At 54.7% G+C, this 18,458-nt stretch overlaps 5 protein-coding genes across 5 annotated transcripts; 2 read left to right on the top strand and 3 right to left on the bottom strand.

The window, feature by feature from the left end:
• Positions 1–49: 49 nt before the first annotated feature.
• On the bottom strand, positions 50–4,024 carry MONBRDRAFT_32892 (uncharacterized protein; the record flags this gene model as incomplete). The annotated part of the gene is made up of 14 exons (XM_001746776.1): positions 3,991–4,024; positions 3,659–3,807; positions 3,512–3,570; positions 3,336–3,408; positions 3,160–3,233; positions 2,918–3,060; positions 2,508–2,794; positions 2,194–2,393; positions 1,748–1,868; positions 1,582–1,688; positions 1,046–1,158; positions 756–878; positions 438–599; positions 50–248 (listed from the first exon to the last, which is right to left on the bottom strand). The coding sequence occupies exons 2-14, from the start codon at positions 3,774–3,776 to the stop codon at positions 50–52; spliced, it is 1,779 nt and encodes a 592-aa protein (XP_001746828.1). The 5' UTR covers positions 3,777–3,807; positions 3,991–4,024.
• A 1,225-nt stretch (positions 4,025–5,249) lies between these two features.
• MONBRDRAFT_26431 (uncharacterized protein) lies at positions 5,250–8,145 on the bottom strand (the record flags this gene model as incomplete). Its single annotated transcript, XM_001746775.1, has 14 exons — positions 5,250–5,342; positions 5,425–5,476; positions 5,566–5,657; positions 5,763–5,885; positions 6,027–6,136; positions 6,226–6,358; positions 6,433–6,463; positions 6,584–6,675; positions 6,772–6,861; positions 6,964–7,050; positions 7,161–7,261; positions 7,369–7,522; positions 7,674–7,811; positions 7,840–8,145. The coding sequence occupies 14 exons, from the start codon at positions 8,143–8,145 to the stop codon at positions 5,250–5,252; spliced, it is 1,602 nt and encodes a 533-aa protein (XP_001746827.1).
• A 680-nt stretch (positions 8,146–8,825) lies between these two features.
• On the top strand, positions 8,826–11,349 carry MONBRDRAFT_9186 (uncharacterized protein; the record flags this gene model as incomplete). Its single annotated transcript, XM_001746893.1, has 5 exons — positions 8,826–8,943; positions 9,067–9,746; positions 9,818–9,966; positions 10,071–10,239; positions 10,933–11,349. 5 exons carry the CDS (start codon positions 8,826–8,828, stop codon positions 11,347–11,349), a joined length of 1,533 nt encoding a protein of 510 aa, XP_001746945.1.
• A 1,111-nt stretch (positions 11,350–12,460) lies between these two features.
• MONBRDRAFT_26429 (uncharacterized protein) lies at positions 12,461–13,852 on the top strand (the record flags this gene model as incomplete). The annotated part of the gene is made up of 2 exons (XM_001746892.1): positions 12,461–13,487; positions 13,593–13,852. The coding sequence occupies 2 exons, from the start codon at positions 12,461–12,463 to the stop codon at positions 13,850–13,852; spliced, it is 1,287 nt and encodes a 428-aa protein (XP_001746944.1).
• Positions 13,853–14,085: 233 nt separating this feature from the next.
• On the bottom strand, positions 14,086–18,121 carry MONBRDRAFT_37535 (uncharacterized protein; the record flags this gene model as incomplete). Its single annotated transcript, XM_001746774.1, has 6 exons — positions 14,086–15,247; positions 15,891–16,247; positions 16,602–17,054; positions 17,186–17,294; positions 17,645–17,760; positions 17,885–18,121. The coding sequence occupies 6 exons, from the start codon at positions 18,119–18,121 to the stop codon at positions 14,198–14,200; spliced, it is 2,322 nt and encodes a 773-aa protein (XP_001746826.1). The 3' UTR covers positions 14,086–14,197.
• Positions 18,122–18,458: the final 337 nt, after the last annotated feature.

Below are 18,458 nucleotides of genomic sequence, written 5' to 3'. Positions count from 1 at the left end.
TGCGCGCTGTCGGAGAGCGTAGTTCTATTGATTGACTGCGACTCTGGAATTATTCCTTCAGACCGAGACCAGCGATACCATCCTTAGCGAGGGCTGCCTTACGGCGAGCCACAATCTCTTCGGCGGAGAGACCACCAGTCATGAAGTCCATAACGCCGTCACCAAGCTTGGAGGGGTCCATGCCAGCTTCGCGAGCCTCGTTGATCAAATCCAAAGCCACCACTTCTTCGTGGCTCTTGAGGGGATGACTAGAAACGGCGGCGCGAGCAGCAAGGGAACATGAGCGCATGACAAAAGGAGGAGCAGCAGTTGCCGAATCATGCAACTCGAAAGAATGTCACGACACAATCCCTGATTCTTGTCAGCGAGTCTGATGTTTGAAAAAGAGGCGTGTGATACTCGAGGACGAGTGGCGCGAGGTGAGTCGCTGAACGTACACAAGTTGGACAGCTTGATCGCCCTTGGTGGACTTGAGTGACTTGTCTAGCTGGGCCTCGATCAGATCCCAAATGCTCTCAAACTCCTCCTTGCTCTTGCCCAGGGCATAGCCGCCGTTGGACGTGTTGGTCACGCGGATGTGCTTGATCTCGCCGTTGGACCTGCCAAACACAACAATCGAGCGTGGAGTGACAATGGATCAGCTGGTCGGTCAAATGCGTCATAGATGGATGATGCGAAAAGATGAAAGGAGCTCGAGCCACAAGCCTCGAGCCACAAGCCACAAGCCGCAAGCCACTAGGGGCACGATGACGTACTGCAGGGAGATGGTGTAGGCATCCTTCTGGGTGGCGCTGAGGCGGAGCAAAAAGGCACCGTCGGTGTTGACCTCCTGCAGGCGGCGCACGGCCTCCTCGCGCGAGATGGTACCGTGATAGTAGCTAAAAAGGGCACAGGGCAGTCTCCGTGAGAAGGATGGAAACTGGAGAGCAGCGGAAAAATGGACACATGGCCCACACAAGTTGGCTGGGGCAAGACAATTGGTGGCCAGCAGGGCTGCGCGGGGTCAACGTCAAGGTCAGGCTCAGGCTCAGGCTCAGTCACTGACCTGCGATCGACGCCAGACTCGTCGACATCTACAAGCTTGCGGCTCATCTTGAGGGTGAGAGATGTGAAAAGAAACGAAGAAGGAAGAGCAGCCACCAAGGCACGAAGCGTCAACTGGAAATCAAGTAGCAGCGCCAGGCAGCAAGTGATCGTAGAGTGAGCAAACGCGCGAGCGCAAACAGAAGGCGATGGCACGTCAAACGCGAGGCGGACGATGCACACAAGCCAGAGTGTGTGTGTGTGTGTGAGAGAGAGAGAGAGCGTCAACAAGCAGATCAATCAGCATTGCCACTTCCGTTCGGAAGCTCAATAGAACAACCTGACCAATAAAGCCCATCCGACCACCCCCTTGTGCATTGGCCTGCTGCACTCTTAATGCAATCAGTGCCAATCACAGGGCTCATTCAGCGCTGCCATTTCGCCCATTGTTTGATCCCGCCCACCCACCACACCCAAACACCAACATCCAACACCATAAAGCCTCACACACCCACACACACACACACACACACTCCACACAAAGAGATATCAACAAACCTTGGTAAGTGAAAATACAACCCTATGGCCTTGCCTTTCCATTCTCTTGTCCTTTGTCTGGATCACCCGCGGTTGTATGGAGATGGAGGGAAAAATGTAGCTGAAAGCTATACAAAACATGTTGGCTTTGATGGCTTTTGATTCCAGAAGGGGAGATGTGACTTACTCAGAGCGGACATGGGCAACGACAACTTTAGTGGGGTTTGTACACCGGAGCTTAACCCGATCAGGGTGCAGCTGAGGTGCAGCATGAGCAGGCTTGGCCTGGTCACTTGCAGGCCCTCAATCTTGCAATGATCAAGCAGACGTATGAGCACGTACACGCAGACACATGCCAAAGAAACAAAACAAAACAAAAACACAAAAAGAGCGAAGCCGACTGTGGTGAAAGTGCAGGCTTGTGCATCACGTTCCGGCACCGGATTAGCAAAGCAGGCCTCTCGGCGGATTCTTCTAGTTGTCATTCAGCATGGACTCAAGCTCGGCCTCTAGATCATCGGGAATGTCGTCTCCGTCGTCTCCTTCCTCATTCTATGAAAAAAACCGGGGCGGCCCCAGCATCAGCCGCTGTCCAAACAACCTATTCTGGAGCGCCGGATGCGGTTGACCCACCTCAAGCTCCTGGAGCTCGGCCTGAAGATCAGCTTCCCAGTCATCACTCTCGCCGAGGTCATTTGTGGCATCGGCCTCATCTTCGGAAGCTTGTGCATCGTTGGAATCAACCACCACCAGCTCTGAATCGGACGAGCTCTCTGGAGCCGCCTTGTCCTGAATGCTGGTATTGCTGGGGCCGTCCAGCTCCTCCAAGGCCACTAACAAGAGAAGAAAGGGACAGCACACGCAAAGGTGAGGATAAAGCTAGAAGACCAAACAAAGCCTGCGTTGTGGTTCCAACCAAAACCAAAGCCTTGATTCGTTGCGCGCACCATCGTCTGCATCCTGATCCGATTGCGCCGCATCTTGCTCATCTTCGTCAAACTCTGGCTCATAACGCTCCTCGTAATCCGCGTCCGGTACGCCCAAGTCAATGAGATCGGAAGACGTGGCCGCAGCTCCCGCTGCAGCCGTGGTCGTAGAGGAGTGGTCGGCCACTGGCGCAGAGGGAGATGACGCGGACGTCGAATCGGCGGCCGTCGGCTCCGCTAGCCCATACGATTGCTTGATCAGCGACACGCGGTAAAAGTAGTTGCGCCAAAAGTGTTGTTCTGAAAGCCTGCAGACGACGAGCCACCCCGAGCCATGGGACAGAGTGTGGCGTCCCCCGAACCGTGAGCTGACGGTGTATCTGCTGGTGGTGCGCCTAGAATGCCCAGTTGCAGAGAAATCGGAGCCGTACTTTTTGGGAACAAGCTCAAAGCGCATGGCTTGCAGGCGAGCATCGTGCTCCAGAATGGCCAGGGCCTTGGGAAAGGCTCGCTCAAAGACAAAGTCAAAGTCTTGTGCGCCAGGAGGCGGATCGCGCAGCACGTTGCGTTCATCCTAGGTGAATTCCAGCCGTCATTCAAATCAGCGCTGACGAGCGCAGAACGCCGTAGGACTGGCAAAGAATTACAGGTTTTCACGGCCAAGTGAACGTACGGCGGAGAGGTTCAAAATGTGTTGCTTCAGCTCCTCCTCATTGGATGCACCCACCCATGGTGGGATACCAGGCTCTATCAAAAGTGAGACAAATATCCATCACATCCTATAGCAAAAATGCTTGTCGAGGAGGCAGAACGACGTTGGCGAAAAGTTGAGCCCAAAAAGACTCCTACCAACGCCAGAAGTGTGTTTGCTCCGCACAAAAGTCTCCTGTTCCTTGTTGAAGTCTGAAAAGGCTTTGTCCGCCTAAGCGGATAGAAAGGGCCAGTGAGCAATGCGGAGATGCGAGGCTTCTGCCAACCGAGGCAAGATGGGGCCGGAGAGGGGAAAGATGGAAAGATGAACCTACCAAGCCTGCTGCGCTCTCCTGCAGGGCTTTGCCAAACTTGTTGATGTTTTTAAAAAACCCTGGACAGGGGCAGGATTATATGAGGTGAAAGGGAGTGCCATCACTTTGCGTTGCAAAGTATCATGGAAAACACGTCGGGGACCTTACCACCAAAGCCGCTCGCCTGCGAGCCAGCAGCGGTTGCCTCTCCCGGGCCTGGCTCAGAGGCCTGGCCTTCGACGGGCTCCGCCGAGCGCGTGTCTGCGCCAAAGAGTGAGCCAAACATGACGGCAGAGAATGCCACCCCGTTGCCACACCTGCAGATGACACAAAAAGGTACACTGGTCTGAATGCGTGATACAGCAAGCCACCGCCGAGAGCTGGCACAGAGCAGCGGCGTCGACCGGCCGCGTCACATGCGTGGCTTTCAAACCACACAGCGTACTAGACAAGCCTGGCGGCCAGCGTGGAAGCTAAGACACCACCAATCAAGTACATACCAGGTACGCCCAGTGTCAGATGTGGCACTGGCACAAAGCTTGTGTGCACCCAGCTCCTGCTCTCTTGGCCAAACGCAATGCCGAGTTTGAATTGAGCTGTTGGCGCTGGTCGCGCGCAAAAAAAGACCAGCGACGTCGACAACCTCAATTATATCTGCACCAACTAACACGGGCCGACCATAAAAAACTCCTCAAACCCGATGTCATGCTGCAACAAGCGTCGAAACGAGCTCGGTTGGCTGTGTGTGACCAAATTGTCTTACATCGGCGTCCAGTCTCTCAATCTCTTGGTCTCCGCCCGCTCTTCCCAGTCCCCTTCAGTCTCGGCCAGTCTTCTCCTCACTGTTTCTCGAAGCTCATCCCTCTCTCTCTTCTCTCTCTCGTTCACCGCGTGTGCGTGCATTTTCCAAGCTCTTTCTCTTCTGGCGATACACGTGGTGAGTGATGGCTGAATGAATGCATGGCGGTTGGAAAGTCTTGTTGGCGGCACGTCTGCTGAGGCACACCGTGAGGCGCTTGCGTCTCGCAACCATGGTGTGTCTCAAGTCACAGTGTCGCGACATCAAGCACAGGATGGTTGGGGGAAGCAGTCCCTTTGGGTCTTGAGACGGGATGTGATGACCGCTTCCTGTCTCTTGGTTCTCCCCCCTGTCACAATCTCATCAGGCCATTGCTTGCCCGCCTGTAGGTTTCGTTCCACACTTGACAACACCCACTTTGACAGAAACGGTCTCTTGAACGTGAGTCTTGTTCCCATACTCGGCGAATAGCGTTGTGTTTGTTTGTCTTTTCGGCGTCCGGGTATTGTTCGCACGGCATAAACGCTTTCCCCCACCCATATACCATGGGCACGGGGGTTCAGATGCCCGTGCAAGATGAAAAGAGTCTATTATTACCGATTGCGCTTGATACAGTGTGCGTTGGATTGTCACGGCTCGAACACCGCTCTCCCCTCACAGTATTTTTTTGCTGGGTGTACCCCACAGGCACATACGCACTTCAACGGGCATTTAGAGAGCCTCGCCATGGCGTCCTGTCACCATGCTCCGCGAATCGATACTCGAGAAGAACACCGATATTCCATCTGTATTCATTTTCCTTTTGGCTCACAGTGACGCACATGCAAACAGCCAGGTCGGGCAATGGTAGCCTCCGTTCGGTCAAAGTCAAATAATGAAACACCAAGTCTTAAATCAATCACGGAGCCATGCACTACAATGCACAGTCATCCTCCGAAGCAGACCCAGGCACGAGCATGTCTATACTTTCTTAGACTTATTGGCGACAAGCCGCAGGGTGGCATTGGGCACCAGATCCAAATCCAGCAACGTCGCACTTGAATCATCCAACAGCTGGAGAAGCACGCCAAACAAAGACACACTGTGAGACTGGTTTTGACTCTTCCCTCTGGCGCCACTGAAGCTGTCAACCGACCTTGCGTGGATACGTGGTGTAGATACGATACGTGGCATCCACACTGGTACCTCTGCATACAGAAATAGCATAGACACACTGGGCATTTGAGCATTGCCACCAGCCCGCCCCAAAGAAAGCCCCAGCAGCAAGCGCACGGACCGGTGTTGATCAATGCAGCGGCGCACGTCAGCCACTGAGTCGTTGAAGCGCAACTTGACAATAAGAGTAACCTTGCCGTCCTCAGACTTGACCTACAAGGGCCCCCATGAAACACAAAGATCAGGAAGATCAAGGTGTGACACACACACACACACACACACACACATACACACACACATACACACACACATACACACCTGAAGGGTTGCAATGTCGCGCGGAGTGGTAGGCCGTTGTGGTGACGCCGTAGGTACGGCCGCCTGTGCTGCGAGGTGCTGGGTCACAGGCGTAGCCACCAGCTGCACACGATGCTGCTCACGCTGATTGGTTTGAAGCACCGAACACCCCAGGTGAGTCAGAACACACAGATTCCCACGCCAACGAGTACGTGTTGAAGTGCTTGCACAAAGAGCAGCTCTCAGGCCTGCCACTTGGTCCCGTGCAAAGTTGATGCCACTCACCGTCTGAACAGTCAAGTGACCGGCAAGGCCTTGCCGAATGTCCATGATACATCCGTTGCGAATCACGGTGGGCGGCAAGTGATTCAAGAATGCTTGCGTCTTGGATGGACCTACTTGGAGTGAGGATGGTGACAAAAGCACGAGTTGACAAGGTTTGGCGACATGGGACCACTTAACACCTTGACATTGGCCAACGTACCGCTCACGGCCTGAAGCCCGGGCGTCGCAATTTGTGCCGCCTCGGGTCCTGTTGTGGAAGCGGGTCCGTCCTCTTGCAGCAGCACTGACGTGGTGGCCTGCCCACCAAGTGCATAGCCCGATCCAGGAAACGCCTGCACCACCCATGTACATCAGACTGATCAGAAGCAGCACAGAAACCGTGCGCGCCCGATGCCAAGCACCTCACCTTGATGGTCGTGCGCTGATAATCTTGCCCGCTTCCCAAAGCAACCCCCAAGCAATTGCACGAGACGGCGTATGATATAAGCAGAGTGAGTCATTGAAAAGACGACAGACGCCCTGCCGAGGTGTGACAAGACTGGCACGCTTCACCGCACCGATGATCATGGATGGCAAATGGAATGCCATCGGGAAAGCGTTGCCGCAGCTCCCACGGGAAATAGCCATCCATCAAGTCGCGCACGCACATCTAAGATGACAAGGGCAGTGAACACGCGCCTCACAAACGGGCACATACAGATTGAGTGCGGTTGGCTACATTGGCCATCTTTCCCCCGAAGCACACCTGTGTCGTGGCGTCACTAAAGGGTCGAAAAGGGCCGTTGAAGAGAAGAATGCCATTGCGATAAAGATGCATCGGCACCGCCTCGGGCACCTGTCACGTCCCCAAGCGCCACATATAAACCCGAGATGAGTTGTGATGTTGGCTTGCACGAGGGTGTGTCAAGCGCCTGCAATCCCAGCGCCCCTTGCTGACCTCAAGGCGTCCTCCACCAGGCGCTGCTACAACCCGTGCCACGCCTTCACCGGCAAGCACGTTGAGTTCGTGCACGTTGGCGATAATCTACTCCCGGGGCATTGACCGCACAGTCCAGATGAATCACATCGGGTGCGCTAGCACGTCGCCGCAGGCATTCCAAGCGACAGAACAAGCACCCGAGGTGAGGGCCAAACCTTGTCATAATCCACATGAAAAGGCGGTGTCGAACCACGCGCATGGTCGTCACCATCGGCCCCTTTGCTTGCCGGCTCGGGATCCGTGGCCGTGGCTGCGTCTGGGGCCAAGCACGCACAGCCTCGCGTGAGACCGATGCCTTGAAGGTGTCGAAACACCTTGATACAGAGAACTTATGTGTCACAGGTATCAAGATGAGGTACATACTGTGCTGCGAGACTGATGCCGTGGCGGCTTCGACTAGAGCCGCTGATGTGATGGCAGACGTGGGTTGTGCGTCCGCAACTGCAGATTCGCTTGTCATTTTATCATCATCCTCCTCATCGCCGACCCAGACCATGCCGTAATCGGCAAGGAAGCTCTTGGGCAGCGAATTCGACCAGAGTGCAAACGCAAAAGCAGCCGAGATGAAAGCTCATGACCATATCCCAAGCCCAGGGTGTCTTGAAAATGATTGGGGTGTAATGAGCGCTTGAGGCTTTGCAGTGCACCTGGGGTTCCTGATGACATACCTCCATACTATGGACTTGATTTTGGAGCTTGCGATATTCATCTTGAAGCGTGGACAAGGCTGAGAGGTCTGATTCCCGGTTCTGCTGCACGCCCTCGAGGAGCTTGACTTGCTTGGTCAGCCGCCGAATCAACACATCCTACGCCACCACCATGTCAGCCGCTGACCGTCCCTGACCAACGTCTTTTGTGATGATGGTTCGCTTGAGGCGCGGGAAGAGAAGCAAGATGATGATGTGCTACACGTGCCTTCTCATTGATGGCGTCTGTGGCTAGACTGAGCTGCTTCTCGGCCTTGCGCAGGCGCCCGGAGAGCATGGCAATCATCTCATTGTCAGAAGGTGGGGGTCCGCGACCTGTCGCAGCCTGGGTAGCCGGGCGCGAGCTAGTCGCTGCAGGTACGGCCGTGCTAAAGCCTCGCAGCTTCTGAATCTCCTTTTGACGGCCCTTCGAGCCCAAGATTGCATCCAGCATCTCCTCCTCTGTGATGACCAAAGCCAACAAACAAGCCGAGCGACATGAAGGGTGCGTTCAAAGCAAACAAGTGTAGACACACTACGCTCTGCATGCAGATGCTGACGCCCAACAGATCCGCTGACCCAATCTAAACATACCACTCTGCTTAGTCGCACGCATGGGTACCCGCGTCGCGGGCGGACCCTTGGTCGCCCCGGGCAAGGGCGCCCGAGCTCGACCCGCCAACATCCCTAGCTCGTCAGCCATCTTTCGAGCACAGAGAGATAAAAAATAAAAAAAAATAAAAATTTGATGTTGTCAAGAATGAACACAATCGTCTGACAAAATGTGTGTGATATCTTCACTTCGTTCGACTCTCATGGTTGATGTGTGCATGCACGCATGTCGCCTGTGTGGAACAATCCCCCGCTCCCTCCCCTTCGGCCTGTTCTCCGTTTTGCTTCTGCCTCTCCGTCAACAATCAGCACTTGAAGAATCGGGCACTTGCGACCATCAAGCAGCCCGCCTTCGTCATATTATTATTATTATTATGCTCTGGGTTTCGAGGATTGACTTGTGAACGTGAACCCTGCAAGTCTTTTTCTTCTTTCAACTGCCAGCATCAACACCTGCTGCGTCCTGCCTTCCAGGCGACGTTGCTTTGGGTGCCTTGAATTGGCAATCACAGCACCGGCATCATGGGACACGTGCACAGGTTGATGCTGGGTTTGCTTCTCGCGACCTGCGCACATCTGCTCCAGGGTGTCGCTGTCACCAATCTCACCTCGCCAGCCGGCGTCATCTTCATGCTTGGCGGTGCGACCTTCTGCCAATCCTGATGGCTCAGCCCCTCGTGCAGTGAAGACTTGTCACCCTCACCTGGTTTTTGCTTCGGTTTTGCCTCGCTTGCTGGCATGGTTTTGCATGATAACCTCGCAGACGACGTGGGTTTTGAGTACTTTGACGCGTATGGGGCCGTGGGCATGCACACCCCACGAACCACAGAGCTGGCCTCACGAGGCCGCCGCTATCTCAACTTTTACAGCAATCCTTCATGTACGCCGAGCCGAGCCACCATCATCAGCGGTCGCTACCCCTTTCGAACCGACATGAAGAAAAACGGCGCCAATCGTGACCTCAAGCCCTCCGACTGCGTTGTCGCCCAAGCCATGCACGACGCTGGCTACACCACGCTCATGCTGGGCAAGTGGCAGATGAACCCCGTTGGCACCTATGAGCGCATCGTCACCCGCTGTGGCTTTGACTACTACTTTGCCTGGAACAACGACGGCGAGCGCTACTACAACGGCATTTTCGAAACCAATGTGCACAACCTAACTCGCCAATCGTATTCCACCTACGACTGGATGTTTCCAGATTTGTCAAGCAACGGTACTCCTTTGCAAGTAGACCTGACCGACCTTTACTCCCCTGACGTGATGGAAACCGTTGCCAGCAACTTCATCCGCGCCATGGCTGCACAAAATCGCAAATTCTTCATTTACTATGGCAATCTTCTCCCACATGCACGCATCCGCCCACCGCCCGGCGTCTCCTATGACTCGCAACAAGAGGGCTTTGAACGCATGGTGGAGCATCTCGATACCATCGTGGGTCGGGTAGGTTAACCCGCAGACAGCAACAGTTTTGTTATGATAACGAGCGCTAACTCTGAGCTCACCTCGCTCAGCCCTTTCCCGTGATGGTCATCGTGTACTCATTGTTCAAACTTCCCACCCCGCCCCGGAATGGTTCATTGACCTGTGAAACGCAGATCATGGATACCCTCGATACTGAAGACATATTTGATGACACCTTGCTCATGTTCACGACCGACAAGTGCGTTGTCTTGTCAAAATCTGCCTTGATGTTTTTGATAGCTTCCCCAGCTTCGCTGACGGTACTTTTGGAATTTGGTTGATGCGTATGCTCTGTATTTATAGCGGAGCGGAGAATGGTCGAGCCACGGTTTTTGGACCAGATCTCGTCGTTGCCGAGGGTGCGAAATTTAAGCTCAATGATGGAGGTGTGCGTGTTCCGCTGCTAGTCAGCTGGCCACGCCACATTCCTGCCAACACCGTTTCAGCTGAGCTGGGCGACTTTGCTGACGTGGTAGGCTCGCGCGTAGATGCTTGGCCAGGGTATGAGGGACCGACGGGCATCAGTTTGCTCAAAACATGCATGTGCACCGCGTTAGGTTCCAACGTTGCTTGATGCCGTGGGCGGAGCCTGGCCCTCGCTGACCAAGGGCACGCAACATGATGGATATTCGCTTTTGGGTGACATGGTAGGCGATACGGTTTATCATGCTCAGCAAGCGCGTGCCACAGTCTATTTGCAAAACAACAATAACTACGCGATTCGCAGCCGGACTCTGCGTTTGGATGACGACGGATCCTTTGAAAACTCAACCCGCCCGTATCAGCCCCTTCCACTTGATGCCAGTGCCTGTTCTGTACCTGGTGGTCTGCTGCTGATCAACGCGGGTCTTGCTCTGGGAAGATCCATGAGTCGCCCGATCGACGGGCAGACGTTTGACTGTACTGAGGTTGTGTGTTTGGATGGCGATGTACTTTGCCGCCCAGCATGCCGCGTGGATGGCTGCCATATTTGCGACCCGGCAGACGGTGCCGAGTGTCTGGTTTGCGACACAGCCCATGTACTGACTAGCGAAGCAAGCTGCGTGGCCCTTGTGGACGTCTCTACCTCTGTTTCTGCATCACTTCCCACCCCTACCACTACTTCTGTCTCGCTCACCTCTACTTCTGATTCTACCTCGACTTCCACGTCCACTTCTTCTTCCAGTTCGAGCGTGAGCTCTACCTCTACCTCTACCTCTACATCTACATCTACCTCTACTTCTACTTCTACTTCTACCTCTACCTCTACCTCTACCTCTACCTCTACCTCTACATCTACCTCTACCTCTACATCTACTTCTACCTTCACCTCTACTTCTACTTCTACTTCTACCTCTACCTCTACTTCTACTTCTGCTTCTACTTCTTATTCTACTTCTACCTCCACATCCATCTCTACTTCTACCTCTCCTTCGACCTCCACCTCTACCTCCACCTCTACTTCTGCTTCTACCTCTTCTTCTACTTCTACTTCTACTTCTACTTTTACCTCCACCTCCACCTCCACCTCCACCTCCACCTCCACCTCCACCTCTACCTCTACCTCCGCCTCTGCATCCACCTCTACCTCTACGTCCGTTGATGCAACCTCTACTTCGAGTACGCAGTCGTCAAGTTCCGAGTTGACGCTCGAGACCTCGACTGCTGAGAATGTCGAGACGACATCCACTCTTGTGCCTACCAGAGCATGGCCATGCGACGTTGATGAATGTTCGCAGTGCAGTCCTACTTCATCCCGCGTTTGTGAGATCTGCAATCCGGGGTTTTATCCTCGCAATAACGGGTATAAGTGCGCTCTCGATGAGCCTCCTTGTACCGTGTCCAACTGTGCACTCTGCCGCTGGCGATCATCCGAGGAGTGCGACCAGTGCTCGCCCGGGTTTCAAAAATGTACGTGACAGGACTTGCCCGCATTGTCGTTCGTGTCTTCGCAGCACCGGTATCGCAGCTTCATCCTCGCAACCCTTCCAATCTCATCTGGCCTCGCCCTGGTCTGGCGATGCGATGCGTAGACGATCGTGGACGGGCGTGTCTGCGCGATAATGCATGTGCTGTGTCACACTGTGCCGAATGTTTGGACCATACACACCTCAAGTGTGCGCGCTGTGAGAGCGGTTTCTATCAGCATAACCGACGCCGCGAGTGCCGGCCTTACGAGTGCAATGTCATGGACTGTGCTCGCTGCTATCCGCGACGTCCGAATCAGTGTGAAGAGTGCCGTCCAGGGTTTGAGGTAACTTGGCGGCGGCGGCGATGTGAGGCTGTCGCTGACAACTAGGGTACTGCTGGCTTGTGGCCTCTATCACACTGAACTAGCTCTCTCGGCGGTGCTGCCCTTTTCATCAACACCGCTGCCTTACCTTTCTCCTGATGACGATCTTTCTATCCTGTGTGATCTTGTTAGTACATTTGAATGTGTGTCCCAAGACAAAATGTTACTGGCTTTTAGAGTGACCTAATTTATGGCAAACCGGTTCAGAGTGAAACACATGTTTACAGCGTTGTCTTTCTCTGTCGGTAACCCCGCGGCCTCGACCAGGGCAGCTGCAGCTGCTCCGCGACGCCAATATGGATCGTCGGCACCCGAATTCCAAACGAGTAACAACTGAAGCACGACAAAATTATGAAAAAAAATCACACAAAATACCCCAAAAATTGAAGAAATTTGATTTTATTAAAAAACTTTGACTGTCATGGCGCCCCGGGAGCGGTGCGCGTGTGGTCGCGCCGATGTGCTTCTCTGTCACGACCCCACAGACAAGGCCATATACTGTGCGGAATGCTGGCAGGCGTGGCTCGACACACAATCGCGACCCGACTTGCCCCCTGAGCTGTCTGTAGCGGAGGATGGCGAGGACCGAGCCAAGCCCAGCAGTTCTGGGATTAAGTCAGACGACGACGACGACGACGGCAGCGGGAGTAGCGATAGCGGCAGTGACGACGGCGTCTCCAATCTTAATGATGAGCCCGAGCTGGAGGGACGGTTCATCGAGGACACGCTTTATCTCATCGACAGGAGCACGCACCGCGTCTATCATAGCGAGCGGGACGAGCAAGGGCGCCTCCGACCTGCTGGCATTCTCGAGGGCGACCGCTTGATCCTTCCTCAAGCCGAGGCAGCCAGCAGCAGCTTCCCATGGGAGGCGGATGCCAACGATCATTGCGAGACACCCTACCTAGCTTATGCTCATATTGCACCTTTGCTGCGATGGCTTGCCAAGAGTCTCGGCAAGACGAGTCAGGAGCTCGTCATTTATGACCCTTATTTTTGTGCCGGCTCGATGCGGGCACACCTTGCGCGCCTCGGCTTTGAGACAGTTATTAACGAATGTCGTGACTTCTACGCTGACGTCGCCTCTGGCAACGTGCCAGACTACGACGTGCTCGTAACCAACCCCCCCTTCTCCACAACGGGCCAGGACCATGTGGCTCTGCTATGCCAGTTTCTGCAAAAGACGCCCAAGCCGTTCTGCGTGGTGCAGCCCAACTACGTGTATACCAAGGCTCCTTGGGCTGCCCTCACACAAACCACCGGGCGTGCGGCACCGTTTCCTTTTTATTTGACTCCGCGACAGCCCCGACAGTATGTTTACGAGACGCCACCGGCATTTCGACCGCTCAATGCCAAGCAGCGCAAGACGAGTCCCTTCGTAACTCTATGGTATTGTCGACTACCTGCTCATATGCAAGGAGCGGCATTTCGATGGATGGTAACGCCAGGTATGTCCCCGCGGCGCGCCAGAGTTGGCAACTCACTCAGACAATCCGCGCGCACTGCGCGTGCAGGTCACGCCAGCTTGTGTGTCGCTTTCCCCCCGGTGATAGGATGCAAGCTTCCCCTACGACTCAGCATCGTCAGCACGGCGTTGCCAGACAACTTCAAGGACTCGAGTGACCGGTCCAGACGAAAAAATCGCAAGGACCGCCCAAATCACCGGCACAACCCCGGATCTGGCAAAAGATCGGGGGACAATCGGGGTGGGGCACCCCAAACCAGCGCACCCAAGAAGAAGCATCGGGACGCGCACCACAAGCAGAGCCGGGCTCCAGCGCGTCGGCCAGACAAGGCAAAACGTTCCAAGTAGGGTCTATTGGCGTCAGTGTACCAGCACACAGGCGGTGAATTGTACATAATACACTCCCTATTGGTGTTGTTCCTCACATCCCTAAATATGTAACAGCTGGTGGGGTTCGATAAAGTGGGAGGGTTGGCATCTTTGCATCCTCTAGCACCCCGTGCTTTGTGTATCCTCACAGCCTGGGGCCGAAAGATGGGTGTGCAATGAATATTAGAACAGATCGAATCGCGCCGAGAGGTAATTTATGATATAAATTTGTAGACTGCAAAAGGAGCAAGGGGCACGGGTGAAACGAAGGAAGGGTCCGCAGCCTTAGGGGTTGTCATAGCCTTGATAGGACAAAGGGGGGTTTCACAGGCCCTTGTTAAAATAGAACGTTTCTACGGGTTGCCCCTTGGAATTTTGAAGACCTCGGAACTGGGGCTCTGCTTCCTGCACGGTGATGGAGCCCTCCTGCGGGAAGAGAGAGATGGCAAAGGGCAGGCCGAAGACGAACGCCAATACGCAAACGGTTGCCTCGACAGGCATGCGGGCGCGGGGCAGCCGGTTGAAGAGCCCAGTCTTGCCCAGGGCCATCATTGTCATGGGTGGAATGAGTAGGAGAGGTGCGGGCAACACGACGCGAGAGAGCATGGTCTGGTAGATGGCACGCTCAGCTGCCTTCTGAGAAAAGCCGACGACCGAACCCTCGTCGTCCTTGATGGCAATGCCGTTTTTGAGTTCGGAGCGGCGCATGAGGAGCATGTTTGCGGTGCTGGCACTGGCCACGGCCGGGTAAGGAACGAATCGACTGAGCACCGTGCGAAGGCCTTCGGAAATCCGGGCTCGCTTGACGAGCTGGTTCAGGCCAACGGCAATGGAGACGCTCGAGGCTACGGCTCCGATGTAGCCAGTGACCAGATCGCTGACTTCCGTGGCCTGGGAAGCATTGCGATTTGCATAATTGACGCAGGCGTTGTGTGTCTGGTTGAGGGATTGCCAGAAGATGGTGGAAGCAATGGTGGGATTGGGCAGGAGCATGCCCACAACGATTGGGGTGCCATAGATAGCAAAACCGGACATGCGAAAGGGCTGCACGATCGTCTCGCCAGTATCGGGGTGGATGGCCGAGTCGCGAATCTTCTTGGCAAGCCAGAGGCGCTCGGCAGGGACACTGGCTGGGACAGCGTTGGTCTTCCACTGTTCCATGAGTGACACGCTCTCGTCTAGGCTCATCCCAAAGAAGAGGGACGGTGCAAGACAGCGCGGATCGGCAATGTCCATAAAGTGACGGAATCGACCTTGAAAGGTCGTCTGATCGTAGCGCGGACGCGCTGGATCAAAGGTCTGCGCCATGTCGACCGGGGTAGCGGCGTAACACGTAGATGGCGATGAACAAAAGCTAGATCCAGCGTCAGGGCTCTAGAACGAATTGAAGCGCCAGATGAGTTGGGTCGGCTGCGCACTGGCCACACTCGAGGCGAGGGGCTGATCTCCCTCGGAGCAAGGATGAACAACAATACAATTCTAGCCGGTCCAAATAGCCACTCTACTCTACCCCACATCAGCCAACCCATCAGATCTAGCTCCCAGCTGCCAATCGAGCCCCTCCAACGCACCCCGTGTTGAGCCGAAGTGAATATTCGCACGAGCAGAGTCAAATGAGCAAAAGAGAGAGAGAGGAGAGAGAGAGACAGAGAGAGAGAGACAGAGAGAATTAATTGAGAGAGACAGAGACAGAGAGAGAGAGAGAGAGAGAGAGACACACACACACGAAATGACAACAGAAACGCAGGTGATGACGGAAAATCAACAAAAGGACATTTTCCATGTCTCGACTGCTACATTTTTGACGTGTGAGGTCTGGCGCACAATCATGGGGGAGGTGTGTGTGTGTGTGTGTGTGTGTGTGTGTGTGTGTGTGTGTTTCTTGATAGGCACGCTCACTGAGGAGACAGCTCGAGTCTCTTGACTTCTTCTTGGGATCTCAATTAGTTGCACGCTTGCTATCTCAGCAAGATCGGGCTCAGCCCGAAAGCGTCGTTATAAGTATTCACTGACGCACCTGCAGTTGCAGCACGTTGAGTTGCTCCTGCAGGCCATCCGCGCGCACTTTGGAAGAGAGGAGGGCGTGGTCAGCGTCAGCCAATTGCGCCATCCACGTTTCCTCACGCTCACTCGTGGTGGCATCCATTCCATCAGCAATGGCTCGGTAAAGGGACACACAGGCCGTGGCCCCGGCCAAGCGGTGGTGGTAGAGTTCAATCAAGGCTTGGTGATGGGACAAATCAGCCTTAACCCAGGCCAGACGCATTTGTAGCTGGTGTGCCGACAGGCCTAGAGAGCGCTCACGCTCACGCGCCTCCTTTTCCAAACGTAACTCTTCGTTTGCCTGCAACAGGCGCGTGTCCCGCATTGCCAGCTAAGGAACGATATCGGCCGAGGCACGGGGAATCAAGGTGTCAAATGAATACATGCTGTCCGTGCGTGGCCTTAGCAGGCGAAGCAAGGTGCCAGGAGTCTACCTCGCGGTCATGAGTGGAAAGCTGTTCCTGCAGCAGATAAACAACCTCGCGCTGACGTGTGTTCTGTACCGCGCGATATACAATGCACACATCGGCATGGAATTTTGCAGCGGACCAACAGATGGGGGTGAGGGTGCCAAACAAAGGAGCTTCCTTTCAATCACGCCGCCCCGGCCAGAGAGAGAGAGAGAGAGAAAAAAAAAGAAAAGAAAATCAAGGTCAGAAAGCCAATGTCGGCAGCTTTGGCTTACGTCGGCTTGATATTCTTTGCACTGTTGCTGGAGAGTGAGGTGGGCAGCATGAAGTTCTCGGTGGGCCTCGTTTTGCTTGCGGAGCTTCTGCTGCAGCTCACGAATGATGTTGGCTTGTTCTTGCACCTTTTTTGTGAGACGCTTGTTTTCATCGGAGAGTTCGCTGGCATCCTGCTCGGACGCGTCGTCATCGTCTTCCGATTGCATGCTCGCAATCTCGGCAGCCGTCGCCGTGTAGAGGTCGGCACTATTGGCCAGCGGGCCCTGGGGGTGAATGTCCAAGCTCTCATCAAAACTTGGAGGGGCGGCTAGTGCTTCCTCTTCAGCCGTGAAGCGGGTGTCGGATCCTGCCGCAAACCCTGAGGCCGTCATATTTTCACGGAGGGCTTGTTCACGTAGCTGCTGCTGTCGCATGAGGAGCTCGTCCATCCACATGGTCATGGTCGGCATATCCTAGTGTGGAGGCGCGGAGGAAACGGGTCAACGGGCAGTCGTAGGGAGCAGGCATATCATCGCACACATTCCCCGAGCCTCCCGCTCTTGATCTACACAGGCCAGGCGCATGTGTGTTGAGCGATGCATACGGGCGCCTTGAGATCCCAGGTCGTGCCATCTTGCATCACGATCTGGAAGCGGCTGGTACGCGACGAATTGGTAGCAATTACGCGCGCCATATCGGCCAGGTCCAGGGTGCTACAGCAAAGTCGCAGCAGTTAGCTCATCAAGTTTCGAGCAAGCACAGCGCACCCATTCGGCCATTGACCGCGCGAATGCAAAAAAACCAAGTCGCACCGATAAGGTTTGCTTTGATTCTCGCGCTGAAAGCATTGAAGAACACCCGTCTCTGGATTGTAGTTGAACCATCGGCGATTCCAGCGACGCGGCCGACGCGTGCCTAGCTTTTGAAGCCACCTGGAGGTCGAAAGTCGAGGCGGACAGGTTACCTTGTATGCAGAGGTCGCGGGCAGCATTTGTGTGGAAGAGATAGGTGCTTGGGGCTCGCACGGAAAAGTGTGTGTGGTTGTGGTGGAAAAATGACATACCCGGCCAGTTGTGGTTCTTGTGCCAGACGGGCGAGGGCTTGCGCTTGTTCCTCCTGCTCGCGCAGCTGATCTTCCACGGCGATCAAATTGCGCTCATTGAGCAGATCCATCCATTCCTATCAGGTGATACAAATGGCCAAAGAAGAAGGCAATCAAACCCAGAGGAGACTCTTGGCGACTACCTGCGCACGCCATGCATGAACCCTCAACGGCAGCAGTCCGAACCCGTTGTAAGCGCACGTCCTTGGTCAAGTCAACCTCGGCCAGCATCATGCGGCGGCGCTCAATGGCGCTACGTCGTTCTTCAACGTCACCCCGCTGCCAGTCGTAGCGGATGGTGGGGTCTTCGCCGAGCTCAAGCTCTTCTTCGGTGGCCTGGTGCTCGTCATCCTGTTTGTTGTCGCGCTCGTCGGAGTCAGCATGCGGACGGGCCTCGAGGAGCGCGTCGTCCAACCCAGCCTCGGCTGCTTCTGCCATCACGACCGTAGCATCTACTCCTGACAGCGCCGAGCTGATAAATAAAATCAAGTCCCCTCCCTCGTCCGCCCATATACCACCCACCCTCACAAGCTTCACCCTCGTCAGCAGCGCACCTGTCCCTGAACTGAGGTGTGCTCGCTTGGACTGAGAGAGAGAGAGAGAGACAGAGAGAGTTTGAGAGAATTTGAGAGAGTTTTTGAGAGAGTTTGAGCGAGAGTTTCAGAGTTTCACAGGAAAGAGATAGGGTCGCAGGAGCACCCTACACCTTCTCAGAAGAGGTGTTGTCATCATTTTTTGTTGTCTCATTTTTCAATTTTTTTTTGAGCGCGACATC

The sequence above is a fragment of the Monosiga brevicollis genome, genomic scaffold, assembly GCF_000002865.3.
Source record: "Monosiga brevicollis MX1 MONBRscaffold_14 genomic scaffold, whole genome shotgun sequence".
Classification (NCBI taxonomy): Eukaryota; class Choanoflagellata; order Craspedida; family Salpingoecidae; genus Monosiga; species Monosiga brevicollis.
The sequence above is the reverse complement of the archived record's forward strand: the minus strand, read 5'-3'. Positions and strand labels throughout refer to the sequence as shown.